The sequence below is a fragment of the Bactrocera tryoni genome, chromosome 3, assembly GCF_016617805.1.
Source record: "Bactrocera tryoni isolate S06 chromosome 3, CSIRO_BtryS06_freeze2, whole genome shotgun sequence".
Taxonomy (NCBI): Eukaryota; Metazoa; Arthropoda; class Insecta; order Diptera; family Tephritidae; genus Bactrocera; species Bactrocera tryoni.
The window spans coordinates 1,669,875-1,685,685 of record NC_052501.1 but is presented as its reverse complement, the minus strand read 5'-3'; the positions used below and the strand labels follow the sequence as shown (position 1 = coordinate 1,685,685).

The window sequence follows — 15,811 nt, the reverse complement described above, 5'->3', positions numbered from 1 at the left end:
AAAAGTTAGAAATTGAAACTGTTATCAATTTTATACATTCTGAAAAATTAGCATCGAGTTATGATAATACTGAATTTCTGCTAAGAAAATGTGTACTTTTTTGTCATTTTCATTATATTCATAAAAGATGTCTATCATATTTTTATTTGTATGTATTAAGATTCCATTTGAATGCACACAAGTTAGAATGTACTCGAAGCCTCCACGAATCAATTTCTATTTGAAGGTATTGAAAGGAAATTAATTATCGCGAGTTTTGCATTTTTTATACTCATCTACACTCGCGGATTCTGTGTAAGTCACCACCGCTTATCATTTAAAGTCATTCGGGGTTGTTTCCATAAGTTTCACCCAAGACGAACCCTCATGCATAACTACAAAAAACTGCTCTCCACTCTCGCAAGGGTGTTTTTTACATGCATAATTGTGCCCCTGCCAGCTTGCCTGACTAACGATATAGCTACCCCTTCCACCGTCGCGCTTTACACAATCTTACCACATGGGTATTGTTTATGATTTAAAAAAGAGACACAAAAGCAGGTACGTGCTCGTGAACTCCAAACATAAACTCCGACAGAATTATGTATGTAGATAAGGGTAGAAAAAAAGTAATCTCGCTTTTTTACTAATTACAATGATATCGAGAAACGTCGAGCCAGCAAGAAGGAAATCTTAATTTTTGGAAATCAGTTGCTTGGCGTATTTCATCTCAGCCACAATTGTTCTCCAATATTATTAAACAGTTTTTATTGCTAAGTTACAGTCATTCAGAGCCATTCAAATATGGAAAATAAGAAGGAGTATTTACGTTGTTTGATGCTTTTCTATTTCCGCAAAAATAAAACAGCTACCGAGACGAAAAGAAAGATTTGTGCGGTGTATGGCAATGATGCTGTCAGTGAGCGAGTGGTACAAATTTGGTTTTCAAAATTTCGAAAGGGCGACACAAGTTGTGTGGATGGACAACGTACTGGTCGTCCTGGAGTGGCAGATTGTGATAAAGTGAAAATGTTAATCGAAAGAAATCCACATTTTACTACAAAAAAAATTGCCGAAATAATTAGTTTATCAGAAAAAACCGTTGCTGACTACTTACTACGTCTGGGATATGTAGTTAATGGGGATGGTTGGCGCTTTGACGACTCTGCTGCAAAATGTAATGACAACAACAGCAACGAATCACTTAATGATGAGGAGACTAGTGTTGCAGAGACGGAAGCAATCGGTTACTGCAACGAAGAATTTGCATACGAACATGCTCTCAATTGTAATGTTCAAATCGCCCCAACGGAAGAAAGCAGCCCCATTCCCCGTCCACCATCTGCTTCTTTCGCGGACTTTACATATATTGAAAATGATAACTACCACGATATTATAATAGCAGGAAAAGAAAATGATAACATTGGCAACACCGGTTCAACTACTTTGCCCTCATTTTCGGAATTTTTTTCCAATATGTAAGTAATAACACTCATTATTATTTTACATAGTTATGGTTTCTCTAATAATGAAAAAATATTATATTTCAATTATTTTCAGTTATACCAGTTACCTTAGAGGTGACGACGGATATTGTGCAATCGAAAATATAAATATCAACTCTGTGGATACTTTTAATGGTGGATACCCGTTAAAAAGTTACGATTAAATTATAATCTAGTCAAACAAAAAACTGAAAAATGTTGCAATCAAAGAAGACTTATTATCTTCGAAATCCTACGAAGAAACTTAGGTCTCTAATAACAAACACATAGTTCCTCTTTACTGCGAGTATACACTAATTTATTGTATTATTATATAAATACGTATTTAATCAAATTTTCAGAGAGCATTTACATACTCTTTGTATAACAATGTTATTATTTCAATATTTATTATTTTTAATGTAAGTGTCATGTGAGACGCCACAATTTATATAAAGAAAATAAAATCATAACCTAAGCGAAACTTGATTCCTATTTAAATGGCCTAGAATAAAAATGTATATTTTACGAGAAATATTTTGAAGTTTTACTTTATACATTAAAATGAAAAATAGCCCATAAATAAATTTATCTGCTAGTCATTCGTAATACAAGTGTAGTCAAATAAAGTCTCTAAAGGATCATATTGAGATTCATTTCATCTTAACCTAATTTGATCAGAAAGAATCAGAAAGACCGGATTCTCTGTTCAATGAGTTTGGAAAGCATTTGTACTACATTTTTCAGTTAATGTCTGCATATGTCTGTATATATGTATGCGATTCCAATTCTCACTTTATTGGATAAGAATTCATAATAAAATTGTACTCTTTTTTTCATAGTTTTGGTGTTCCCCGGTTTATTTTTCAAATACTACCATTTTTTAATAATATTGCTAATGTATAACAGAAACTATACACGCTATACAAAGTTGCGCACGACTGTACAGACATGCACTGAAAGTTTTCGTAAGCAATACATATATTAATTATTCATAGATTCTTAATATTGTTAAAAACGTATACTATATTTAATCAAAAACGTAAATTCAATAAATTGCCCTAGCCCGCATTTATATAATATCATTTATGTTAAGACCCTACATACAACTTAAACGAAAGCCGCAACAATGCCTATCTGTGAAGCAATTTTCGCATCAAAATTGCAACCTTGCGCGAAAGCAAAATTTATTGTTGATAAGATTTTACAGAACATTTGTTTTTTATACTTTAGTTATAAAGCAACACATTCATTAAAACTTAACAATGAAAAAAGCTGATGACGTAGAACATCTGATTGATATCGATTCGAGCCAGGACGAGGATGATATTAGTTTACATAAAAGTAAACCTACAAAAGTTTCGAAGTCAAAAAATGATGCACACAAAGAAATGCAGGAGCAAGAGACCGAAGACGACGACGACGACGAACCTCTGGCAATACACCCAAGAGGTGCGGAACCAACTTCGTCTGGGGTAAGCTTATTTTACAAATCCCTTTCAAAAATTAGCATGTCTTGTTTCCATAAGTTCGCTTTCTTGTATTAAACCCACAATTTTTCAATGCAGCAACAATGAGTCATTAACTCCCCTTATCACCAATGCTTATTCTACAAACACTAATAATCCTCGTTTTTTAAAATAGTCACATCGAGGTGGTCAGGAGCCACCAGGTCTCGATACAAACTCTATTCCCATGTCGTCGGAAAATAATAGTCTAAGATCAGCACATAACCTAGAGGCCAATGAAGGAAGAGCCAATGGAAGACAAACTGAACCAACTTTTTATATTCGTTCGCGTACAACCACTCTAAACACTACTGCGCTTAAAGATGATGTCTATGAGGTTCGTTTTAATGTTTATTTTTTGCTAGAGATTTTTTTAATAATATAAATTTCTCAATGAATTGACAGAGTTTGGATTATGATGTATGTGATAATGTACTATTCAAGGAAGATCAAAAATTCTCCGACAATGCGCGTTTTAACATTCGAAAAGATATTCTGCGTTGGATAATATTTATACAAATTGGTGTTGTGACCGCGCTAATCGCCTGCGTTATTGACATTCCCATTGAAGAGTTGTCTGCAGTAAAATACACGTTTCTCAAAAACTGTACGAACAATAATTTCTAAATGCGTAAAGTCTTTATACCAACTTAAGTTTCTGAAATTCCAAAGTCTTATCCGAAGTACTTATGTGTATGTATATGTAAATGTAAAATTCTTATTTTTCAAAAAACCAATTCGGAAAATACGGTTTTAGTTTTTATTTACAAATAACCAAATAACCGAAATGAAATAAATGTATAACGAAATGATCTTACTTCTAGCTGTTGACAACAATGTAGCTGCTAATATCAACCCCGGAGGAAATTTGGTTATTCCGTATATCTACTGGATGGCAATGAGCATAGTACCAGTGGTATTGGGTGCAGCGTTAGTAACTTATGTGGAGCCAATAACTGCTGGCAGTGGAATGCCTCAAGTTAAAAGTTATCTTAACGGTGTTAAAATTCCTCGAATTGTTCGTATAAAAACACTGGCTGTAAAAGCGGTAGGTGTAGTAACGGCGGTGGTAGGCGGTCTGGTTGGAGGAAAGGTGATTAACATGAAATATATATAAAATGCTTACTAATAATATGGATTCAAAATGAACAGGAAGGTCCAATGGCTCACGCCGGCGCCGTAGTTGCGGCGGGTATATCGCAAGGAAAAAGTACAACGTTTGTTAAGGATTTTCGAATTTTTCGAGCTTTTCGAGATGATCATGAGAAACGAGATTTTGTTTTGGGTGGCGCTGCAGCTGGTGTTGCTGCTGCTTTCGGCTCTCCAATCGGCGGAATGTTATTCTCGTTGGAGGAGGCAGCTAGTTTCTGGAACCAAAATCTTATTTGGCGAACCCTGGTCGCATCTATTATAAGTTCGTTCACGCTAAACATTGTCCTTTCCGCATATCATGGTTTGAATAATTTTACTTTTACGGGCCTATTTAATTTGGGCAAATTCGAGCAACCCCTCACATTTGAATACTTTGAGTTACCTATATTTATGTTATTCGGCGTAACTGGTGGTCTCTTGGGTGCCATGTGGAACTCATATAATACGCATATCAACCGATTTCGTTCACGTTTCATTAAGTTCAAATTTGCACGAATTCTAGAAGCAGCACTTGTGGCAGTTATCGGTGTGACATTGGCATGTGTTATGATTTTTTTCATAAATGACTGTCGCCCACTCGGAAATGACCCAACCGATTATCCAGTACAAGTAGGAATCAATTTAAATTTAAATAACATTTTAGCTTATCTAAAGATGATCACATAACATTTGCAGCTCTTTTGTGAGGATAATGAATACAACGCAGTAGCAGCACTTTGGTTCCAAACACCGGAGGCGACTGTACGTTCACTCTTTCATGATCCACCAGGTACAGAAATATATACAATAATTGACTTTATTTTCCTGTAATATATTTCGTGTTTAACTTTATTTCGTTTTCTTATTTTTCTCATAGGCTCGCACAAAATATTAACGCTGACGGTATTCACATTAGTTTACTACTTCCTGGCTTGTGTTACTTTTGGTCTAAATGTATCTCTTGGCATATTTATACCAACGGGGTTAGTAGGAGCCGCTTGGGGCCGTTTAGTGGCCATGATCATCTTCTATATTTTCCCTGAAGCGGTAATTGACGAGAGTGAAGATAATCGTAAATGCTATCTTACTCATACTTTCTTCTTTAGACATTTTTGAGTCCAGGTAAATATGCCCTCATCGGCGCAGCGGCCAACTTAGGTGGAGTGCTGCGTATGACTATTAGCCTTTCGGTCATACTCATGGAGACAACCGGTGTGGAGACATCATTTTTCTTTCCTCTCATTGTGACACTAATTAGTGCAAAGTGGGTCGGAGATTACTTTACTGAGGTGAGCTATTATTTAATTTTAGAAATATTTTAAGGCAAAGTTTCATTTCCTCCATTCACCATTATGACATATGGAAAATTGCAAATTTGTAGGGCATCTACGACATTCAAATCAAAATGAGCTGTGTGCCGATATTGCCATGGGAGCTTCTACCGAAGTATAAAGGGCTCAAAGCTTCAGAATTAATGAGCACGCCTGTTGTCTGTATAAAGAAATGCGACAGTGCGAAGTACATATATAAAGTACTGCGTCGTTGTAAACATAACGGTTTCCCAGTAGTGGAGGATGTGAAGGGTGTTAGTAAAATGCAAATTTTACTTTTATATTTTAAATTATATGTTTGTATTTCCTGCTGTTCAGAATAATCGGGCAAATGGTCGAGTTTGCGGTATTGTTTTGCGCTCACAACTGATTGTGATTCTGCTGAATTCATTTTACGAAGAAAAGAAAAACTTTTGGGAGAAAGAGGTTTCAATACAAACCTTCAGGAACGTTTACCCACGTTATCCGTCAATTGACGTAAGTAAACCCATTTAACTACTACTACAAACGCGCAAATAATCGAATTACTTTGACCCTCATATTCCAGAGCGTGCGCTTGCCAAATGAAAAAGAAAATTACACAGTAAATTTGGAGATTTTTATGAATCCATCGCCAGTGCGTGTTAGTCAAGTAAGTTTTCTATAATTTGTTTAAGTTAAACGATATTCATTTACGCATGTTTTAGTGTGATTCAGCATCAAAGATATTTAAGAAGTTCCGGGCGCTGGGCTTGCGTCATATGATTGTGATTGATCGTGAAAATCGTGTTGTTGGTATTATTACACGCAAGGATTTTTTGTATAAATAATAAATTGCATGCCCATGTATTTAATATAAAATATGACTGTGTTATTATAATATGCAGTCGCAGTATAAATATCCAACTGTGGATTATCCGATTTTATTTTTTCGAATAACTTCTTATATTCTCATACATTAACCCCGTTAATTCATTTGACTATTTACTTTATTGTGTAGTTTTTTAGTAATCGATATTCATATATACCCTTAATGTATTTTTGTACTTGATATGTACTGTAAATTGTCAAAATATATTGTAAAGTATGGACTGAACTCCGAAGTCACGTAGGAGGATAAAAACGTAATGTTTTAATGCAGAAAATCGGTTAATAGTTTTTTTTAAGTGTGAGCGAGCGTTTTTGTATTTTTTTGTTTGATATTTTTTGCAATGGGCGTTAAGCGACGATATTAGAAAATCGTTTGGATAATTATAATCGGAATCTAGAAGCAGCTTATTTGTCGGAACCGCCGACATCGGACCACTGTAGCATATAGCTACCATACAGACGGTCAAAGTCAAGTTTTTGTATGGAAACTTTCTTTGATTCTGTAGGATATTATAGTTCTGGTGCAACCGAGGTAAAGTTTTTTCTTATTCTGAATTGGGAAATAATTTGGAGACATTTCAAATTTTCCGCTTTTTATTTAAAATATCAAATGCAGTAACGTGGGTTTCTTTCAAATAAATTAGTTTAATACAAAATATCAATACTATTGTAAAGTATACAAACACAAAAACACAAATTATGCCTGCATTAGCAGCTGGGGGCTAAGGCAGGTAAAATCATAAAACGAGTATCTACAATAATATTACAACTGTAAAACAAATCATTTTAATCTAATTTCAAGTTGTTCGCCTTGAAAATTAAACGCTCTAAAGCGCGATTAATACGCAGAATAACGAAATATCCAACAATTAGAGCCGTCAGGCTGACAAATGTTCCGATGCCCTCGTAAATGAAGCGCGGCGCAAAGATCTTCCACACCATCAGATGACGACAGTGAATGGTACAAGCCAGCATGGCACAAAGCACCTGCAACGAAGTGGATGTATGAAATTAATTAGAATTAGAAATAAAAATAAGAAAAAATGTAAAATAGTTTACCTTAATTCCTTGTAGTATTAAAAACTGTACTGCGAGTTTAAATGAACTGGCAAGGAAGGTGCCTTCATTTTCATACAGTAGAAATTCGCCACGCATCATGTCCAAACCAATTCCATCGACCGTTGATGGTGCGGATGTCCCATTCGCATTCGTGTTTGCAGAGGTTGGACCTTTTATGAATTTCGGATGAAGCGCGCAAAGTGAGAATGTTAACAAACTGAGCAGATTGTACATGCAAAAAAAGAACACTTGTCCACAGAATGTGTTCAATATAACTAAGACTCCAGAAATTAGATGTGACTTCCCAAGACCACTTGTACGACCAACGAAAGCAGCGCGCCAATCTATCTGCGAGAGGGTGGTTTGATGGGACGTGGCGAAGAAGCAGAAATGTGCCAACAAAAACCAACTGACTATACCCGTAAATGTTGGCTGTATGCAATTTGCTAACGTAAACAATTAGATGTCAGCTGATATAAATACAAATATTAAATAGTTAACTTCAGTGTTCTTACCTAGATTCACTGCTGTTCGAAAGCGCAATGTGGAATGAACCAAGATGATGACAACCGAAATCGCTATACACGCGACCATACCGATTGTGGCACGCGGTTCGAGTAGTACAATCAGCATCATACTGAGAAACAGTCCAAACACGATAGTGGCTGAGGAGTACACGGTGGTCAGCCCATAGACCATTGCATCCATCTGGTTGACACGAGCCTCCGCGTCGTCATACATGCGCTTGATCTTCTTGAATATCTGCGGTATGACGTTGTCCCACGGCCTAATTTGAATAGGTGTGCTAAAGTTGGGCAGAACGTAGAAAGTCAGCAATGGCGAAACGCACAGCACAACTATCTGCACAAGCATGAGACCGTAAATTACCAGCGCCATGGCATCGATGTGCGTGCGCTTCACATTTTTCACGGCACTATGGGCAAGCAACAAATGCCCGCCAGCACAAATCGAAGCTATTGTGGGCCCATAGCGTGCTAGCCATACATTGGGCGAACCGCCGGTTAAGCTACCGCTGTGCCTTAGATAGAGTCGGGAGAGCGTTGTGTACAGCACTATAATGACCACCGCTAAAATGTAGGTCTTACCGGTTGCGGGACGTTTTATCGAGAAACCGTCAGAGTTGCCTGAGAAATCTACGCAGTTTCCCTGTTCCTCTCTACAACGAAAGAGCGCATACGTGTAACGAACGATAATAATCGCCAGTACGCTGAATAGTAGCAATCGCGCGATGGTGGAACGTAAAAATTGTGACCATTTGAAGCGCTTATTCAGTTCAAGACGCACACATTTCTGAAGTATTTCATATGCCAGCAGGAGAATGGATCCTACCAGTAGATATGACAGTATTTTCGGTTCCTGTATTATAAAGCTGTTGGAGAAGAATACACTGACGGCGATTAGGAAAATAATCCGAGTTGGCATATTGCCGAAACGCTTCACCGCCGACCAATTATTGGCAATTGTACGCCAATTTTGCAGGGTGTGGAAAATCAGAATAAATGCGCTGACGATGTTGGTAAAGAATATCACGCCATGGTCCTCCGATTTGAAAGAGAAGTTCTTGAAGTAGCGATACCCAAAGAAACCAGCCGCAATATTTACGAGATACGTAAATGTAACTCCCTTCGGTGTGAATATACGGTAGAGCTCTAAGGCATTTAAGTTGTTGACTACCAGAAATGAAAAGAATATTGGCAGCAGCGTAAACAAGAGACCCTGAGACATTTGCACAGCATCGAATTTCACCCAAATTTCACGGCACGTGTTAAGAATTAGTCGCATATTAGCATTTAGATCACCTATAAATGATTTGAAGCCCGCTTCATTGTATACCGTCTTGACGCGATGAGTGAATAAGACATATTCGTTATGCATATTCTCCAATTCGTCAACGCTGAATGTACGCTTGTTCTCTAAAGCGTAATTGAAGAAGTACTTATACATCTGTTGCGCATTTTGCCAGACATGGAGTAAAAGTGTCTGGAATTTGTTCATGTACGGCACTTTAATATCAGGTACGATGTTGAAATTGATTAAGCCCAAATTTGAGTAGGGTATGGGGACACCCATTATAGTGGCCAACGTGGGGACGAGATCGATCTGAAAGACACAAGATTATAGACTATTAAATTATGCATAATAAAGGGCACAACTAATAATACAATTCTGTAAAAGGAAAACGAATGAAAGGAAAAGAAATTTTGAAAATTTTCTATGCATGAATTGGATTTACTTGAAGAAAGCCTTTTTCTATAGTTGCTTTGACTGTTGCTAATATCTGTTCTCATTTTGAAAATAATCAGAATCAAGGTAAATTTAATTGTTTAAGAAGGCACAACTTGACGTGCGTCGTAATGCTATAACGATTGCATATTATCTCTGCCTTCTTACATTAAAATATGTGATATGATTTTTAAAATAAATATGTACATTTTGGACTGATAAGAAATTTTACGCATTGCTACATTTCGATAAGGGCGATTGTTATAAATTCGTTGATGAGTTTATCTCTCGCTTTGGTGGTCATAAGCTTACCTGCTGCATAGTTGTATTATCAGAACCGAATTCGCTGCCGATAAATTTGTTGCCTTTAGTATAGGCAAATAACAATGCATTAGTTTCATCATCGGTTTCGCCTCCATGATCGCCTGATGCCGTCATGCCATGATCTCCCATCACAAGCAAAGTTGTATCACCATCCATTTTTGCTATAACTGATCTAAAAAATACAACCAATAATTTAAACTTATTGGCAACGATAGAATAAGTATATGTATATGTGACATACTTTATGATTTCGTTCATTTCATTGAGTTTACGGGCCATCTCTTCATGTAAAGGTCCGTGTTTGTGGCCACAGTGGTCAACTCCAAGAAAGTGAGCAATAAGTACCTGCCAGTCATCCTTTGCAAGTTCTTTTGGCAATAACTGTTCAATTTTGTTGTCGACTGTATCCAAATCGAATATGTCGAAGCTGGGATAGGAATAAGCACGCCTAAAACGTCGAGGATACAGATCTGTCCATGTGCTATCACCCAAAAATACTATGGGCAGATTATGTCTGACCAACTGATCAATAATATTGTCTTCGTTGATTTCGGGTGAAGCGAAGTTCGAACCCATGTCAACAAAGGTTGGTAAACTGCCGGTTGTAAGACCTTTAAGGCGCTGTAAAGTGGTTGTTGGTGGATCGGCTTTAAATCGCATGAGGTGTGCATTTTCGGGCGAACTTTGTATCAAATCGTACATTATTGTCAGCTTATTTTCATAAGGTAGTGGATTTGAAATATTCTCCTTATAGACCCCGAATTCATATTTTAGTGCATCAATGAGCAAAATAATCACTTTAGACTTTTGGGGCAGACACAAATTGGAAGTAGCGTTGACATCCTTGAAGATTTCTTGTACAATTTCCTCACTTAAAAAATATTCCTGTAAATTAAAAATATATGCAATCATTTTTCATTATTAATACAATAAATTAATGACTTACATCACTCTCATTTAAAGATAGGCGTTGACATGAGCTAATATCCGTTTTGGATACACGTGAAAGAAGAAAACCTCGCGAGAAAAGCAGAACACCAGATGATATCAAATAAGCCAACCATATTAGCACGAAAAAATAGCTCCACGCATAATTCATGACTTGACTAGGTTAATTTAGGTAAAATCTATTAATGTATATTAACGCAAAGCAGCTCCAGTGATTCCGCTTAGCGCTGACTAGAATTTATTACTGCGATGTGCTGAGAACTTGTTTCTGTTTTCTCCTCGATACCTTTTATCTTTGCATATTGAATTTTGATTTTATATCTCGTGGTCAATGAACGACTTATTTTTCTGTAATAAATGCAAAAAATACTGTGAAACAATAAATAATTTCGTTTTTTATTGTCGTTTGAGATGAAAACGTCAGCTGTTTATGAAAACACTTCTGTCAGGGCACATATGAATAGACTTACTTACGACTTAGCAATAACAACCTATAGACCTTATTTTTAAGAATGTATGGACGTCATAATTTTGCAAATAAAAGAAAATATTTTTAACTTCACAAATTATAATTAAACGACAAAACCATTTCAAAAAATAATTAATATGGTTAATTTGAACTTTTATATATTTACATCGTTGCATGTTGTGGGTTAAAAGCTTTTCACCGTAGATGTCGCTTAAGCCAATAAGTTGGCAGTACTGTCTTTTAGATTCCATAGCGGGCGTCTGTTAACGGATTTGAAAATGTGTATTTGGAGTCATTTGTGGCAGATGTTGGTGTGACTTTGGTTTAGTTTACTATTGTGAAAATTATTTGATTTTGGCGAATAAATATAGGGAAAGAAAGGGTTTTATAAAAATTCTATTTGTTCAGTTCGAAGTTAACTACTTTGCCGGACAAAGACACGAAATGGAGGGATTATTGAAAATAATTGAGACGAGTGACGAATATTGCAATGAATTAAAGGAGCTTAAAGAGGTAAAGTTGCACAATTGCTTACAGAATTGGTGTTTTGCTTATTTTGTAATTATTTTTAATTTTCTTTAAAGAAATTTATTAAAGATTTGCGCGATCAGCTTAGTGGTCAAAAAACTGCAATTCTTGAGCCAATTACATTGGGTCAGTTGCCTAACGCCACCCCTCAACAAAAAAAGAAACGAATTAAACGCTTGTCAGATCTGACGGAAAGCGATAGTGAGTAGAAAAAGCTAAATTGTGAAATTTTTATGCTATAATAATTTTTAAAAACAGATGAGGCTGTTCCTGAAAAAATTTCTCCTCGTCTGTCAGCGCGTACGAGTAATTCTAAACTTCTTGCCACAGCCGATACCATGGAAGCTGAGCAAATTGATATTGATCACGTCCCACCAACTCCCGTTTTAAATCCAACACCTGCACCAAGGAGTGCAAAGGTTGAAAACAAAGAACAATTAGAGGAAAAATTGATGCCACCTCCTCCAGCGCCTATTACTGCGCACAGTGATTTAACACAAGTCGCTGGTAATATTGAAACGTCATTTTCAAGACCACAACGCGCAGCAAAATTGAAATCGGAAAAGAACCTTAAAGAACCAAAACTTAATAGTAAAATGCGTCGTCCCAGTAGAAATAACACTACTAAGGTGAAGTTGGAGCATGAACAACGACCCTCACAAATGCACGAAGTTGATGATAACGCAATTCAGAGCGACAGTGATGCTTCTAAATCTATTGCTAGCGTCACATCTGAAAATTCAGTAATAGCCATTCCAACAAAAGCTCCATCTGTGGTGGAGCTGAATTCAGACGATGAAGCCACAGATAAAAATTCTCAACGTATGTATAATAATTTTCTCTAATTAATTGTCGGTAAAAATGTATTCCTTTTTAAATGGTAGGCAATTCTACAGAGGACGGTAAGACTCGTAGCCTACGCATCAAAATTAAACGTGAAAAGAGTAGTATTGAAGTTGCTAATGACAAAGCAAACATCGAGCTTTCGGCACCTTCTACAGCACTGGAATCGTCAGTTAGTGCGCAACAAACTGTTCCATTACCAAAGGTATGCTTCAAAAAATTCAATAATCATTATCTAATCCTTAATAATTACATAGATTCCTATAAAGTCGGAACCTGGTAGCGACGATTCGACACTGGCATCCACCACGCTTTCAGTTAATACTACCACCGCTAATACTAAACGTCGCAAGAAAAAGGATGCTGTGCCCAAACCAATAAAAGTTGAAAGATTTAGCGATATTGATGCAACCGAAACTACCCGTAAAACTCGTAAACAAACCCGTGCGTCTGGTGGATCTGTTTATGAAGATGCAGTGGACCACCCAATTTCAAATGAAGCTGTTAACACACCGCCCACGCGAGTTTCACTAGTACCGCCAGAAGTTGCTGCCGCTGCAGGAATGAATGAGACTAGAAATAATTCTGCACAACCCGAAAAGACTGGTAATTTGACAGTAGTAACAAGTGCTGTCATAAATGATGCTACATTTTGTGCAAATGCAGCACAAACCACGTTCCAGGTGGATGCTGCACAGGCCACCTTTGTTATGGATGGTCAAAATGCTAATATGACTGTTACAATAAACAAAAAGTCAGGCGGAGCGGTCACTTCGGTGGGCGACACAACATATAATGTGCCCGTCAATGACAAAGCAAACAATTCGACTGTCTCGTCCCGTCACTCGATGGAGACTGCAAAAGACACAACACATCCCCAACAAGATAGCCTAATAACCGAGGATGAGTCATTTGAACCGGAAAAGCCAAAGGCTAAATTAGCAACTCTGCCAAAACCCGGTCCAGCTTCTACAAAATTAGGGTCAGCTAAGATTTTCAAAATGCCTACCCGTACAAATGAACTATTCAAGTAAATATATACAGATTTCTGTTTTTGACATAATTCTTACCAATTTATTGGTTTTAGCCCCCTTGTGCAAAGTCCGGTGAAGAAAAAGGTTGAAGCTTTCGAAAATGCTGCAATAGCTGCACATACTACAGAGGTAACGAGTTCCGGTCGTCCGAAACGAACTAAGGAAAACGCAGCACCGGTAAGTGAAAGTTGAAAATAGTTGTTTCTTATATATATATGTATATATATTGTTACATAATATTTGTAGTCAAGTATAAACACTCCAACTTTTGGAAAGCTTGCATCCGCGCCTACACTAGGGCGATTCCTCACTCCAACACAATCTTCTAATCTCACAGGGTCGTTAGCAAAAGTAAAGAAAGTGCCAAATAGTGCGTCAAAAGTTATGCCGCATCCGAAAGGTATTGCTGGTGTTAAAGCCACTGCCAGTACAACTACTTCAAAAACTTTATCACGCGAAAATAGTGCCGAAGATTTTCGCAAGGGTTTGCATAGCTTAGCCGAGGAGCGCAAGAAGCAACGAGAACAGAAGCATCTTATCGCCGCACAACAGCGAGAAGCTAAAGAACGGGAACGTGCTGAACGCGCAGCCAAATTAGTGAAGGAGCGCGAGGAAAAGCGACTGAAAAAACAACAAGAGGCTGAACAGAAGAAGCAAGCGCTCGAGGAGATCCAGCGTAACTTGCGACAGCAAGAAGACGCCGCTAAATTGAAGGCAGCCAAAGCAAAGGCCGAACAAGAACGTGAGTTGTTGCAACAAATGAAGCAGCAACAGAATGCTCGCGCTGCTGCAGCGAAAATGTTGCCACCACCCCCGAAACATCAATCGAAGTACACATTCGAAATGTTGCATGAAGATGATTCAACAGATGAAGAGGAAAAGACTTCGTATAAGCGACCACCGCCACCAACTTGGAGCCGAAGTATGTAAAACAATAACAAAAATTTCACTTTTATAATATGCATTTATCATTGTATTGTTCAACAGGTCACGTACGTGGCTCGGCAATTCGTATGCAGCAATACTGGCCCACGAAAATAATTGACAGCTTCTTTTCGGTGCAACCGATGTCACCGGACTTGCGTTCGATCTTCCCCAATATTAGCTCGCATCATTTGAAACGCAATTCAAGCGTCTTATGGACAACCCCACCGCGTTATTCAGAGCTGCCAAAATATTAAACGTTTGCTCTGTATTCATAAATAATCGTTTCTCTTTGTATATGACATATAAAATAGAGATTAGTCTGTTAATTAATTTGAAATGGAATTTTAGTTGTATTTAGTACAAGTAGCTGCTTGCTCTAATTATTAATCCTTTTATTGTTTGTAATTTGTTGGTAAAATCTCTTGCACTATCCTATTCATACATACACATATGAGGAGTGCTTTTCATGTATACATAAGGAATTTTGTAAGCATTTTAACGTGTTTGATTATCATGACACATTTTGCACTTTTTTTACAAATAAAATATAACGAAAAACAAATAATGATTCAAATTTTATTCTCAAGAAAATATTGTATGCCATAAAAATGAATTTGTTTCAAATAAGTGAGGTTATGCCACTCTTGCCTTACGGTGCTTCGGGGTGGTGTACCGCTGCCAGCAAAATCTGAAAAGAAAAGCGGTGAAGCGAATACGCCGGATCGGTGTCCTCTGCATAATGGGAGACACCCTTCATTTCGCACACAGTCTCGATTGATGTAAAAGTACCGAGTCGCGACAAGATCTTCCAAATCGCCTGGACACAGATGGAGAAGGTACAACCTGGCAGAACACCGCACTCCGAGCTACAGCAGGATATCTCCCATCGAGCATCTACACAGTGAGGCCCACGTGCTTCCTGTAAAGAAGCAAACACACACTTCTCCCCAAGCAATTTCTGCTCGAAGCAGGGCAAACACGTCGAGACGGACACTAAATGTCATTCACAGTGTGGGTATTAACACCTTCATTGACTTCCTCCCAGTAACTGCGGTATTTCGAGTCTAAACACCACTTATTGCAGAACTAGAGCTCGAGTTGCTACGTGAAGCAAGCGTATTGTATCAGGCTAAACTCCAACTTAACCAGAATA

At 37.5% G+C, this 15,811-nt stretch overlaps 4 protein-coding genes across 5 annotated transcripts; 3 read left to right on the top strand and 1 right to left on the bottom strand.

The window, feature by feature from the left end:
* Positions 1-203: 203 nt before the first annotated feature.
* LOC120771584 lies at positions 204-1,998 on the top strand. The gene is made up of 2 exons (XM_040099657.1): positions 204-1,457; positions 1,540-1,998. Exons 1-2 carry the CDS (start codon positions 784-786, stop codon positions 1,646-1,648), a joined length of 783 nt encoding a protein of 260 aa, XP_039955591.1. The 5' UTR covers positions 204-783; the 3' UTR covers positions 1,649-1,998.
* A 648-nt stretch (positions 1,999-2,646) lies between these two features.
* Positions 2,647-6,552, top strand: LOC120771665 (H(+)/Cl(-) exchange transporter 7). The gene is made up of 12 exons (XM_040099781.1): positions 2,647-2,938; positions 3,108-3,308; positions 3,377-3,578; positions 3,796-4,064; positions 4,124-4,732; positions 4,799-4,892; positions 4,980-5,149; positions 5,209-5,391; positions 5,484-5,687; positions 5,752-5,910; positions 5,981-6,064; positions 6,120-6,552. Exons 1-12 carry the CDS (start codon positions 2,729-2,731, stop codon positions 6,240-6,242), a joined length of 2,508 nt encoding a protein of 835 aa, XP_039955715.1. The 5' UTR covers positions 2,647-2,728; the 3' UTR covers positions 6,243-6,552.
* Positions 6,553-6,905: 353 nt separating this feature from the next.
* On the bottom strand, positions 6,906-11,289 carry LOC120771378 (GPI ethanolamine phosphate transferase 3). Its single transcript, XM_040099341.1, has 6 exons — positions 10,856-11,289; positions 10,151-10,794; positions 9,898-10,081; positions 7,857-9,462; positions 7,342-7,787; positions 6,906-7,269 (listed from the first exon to the last, which is right to left on the bottom strand). The coding sequence occupies exons 1-6, from the start codon at positions 11,006-11,008 to the stop codon at positions 7,069-7,071; spliced, it is 3,234 nt and encodes a 1,077-aa protein (XP_039955275.1). The 5' UTR covers positions 11,009-11,289; the 3' UTR covers positions 6,906-7,068.
* A 332-nt stretch (positions 11,290-11,621) lies between these two features.
* On the top strand, positions 11,622-15,223 carry LOC120772240 (flocculation protein FLO11). Of its 2 annotated transcripts, none has more exons than XM_040100735.1 (8): positions 11,622-11,839; positions 11,911-12,055; positions 12,113-12,676; positions 12,739-12,902; positions 12,955-13,727; positions 13,785-13,908; positions 13,978-14,653; positions 14,719-15,223. In XM_040100735.1, exons 1-8 carry the CDS (start codon positions 11,771-11,773, stop codon positions 14,910-14,912), a joined length of 2,709 nt encoding a protein of 902 aa, XP_039956669.1. In that variant the 5' UTR covers positions 11,622-11,770; the 3' UTR covers positions 14,913-15,223. The 2 variants fall into 2 exon arrangements, with proteins under 2 accessions (XP_039956669.1, XP_039956668.1); XM_040100734.1 differs by having other exon boundaries at positions 12,736-12,902.
* Positions 15,224-15,811: the final 588 nt, after the last annotated feature.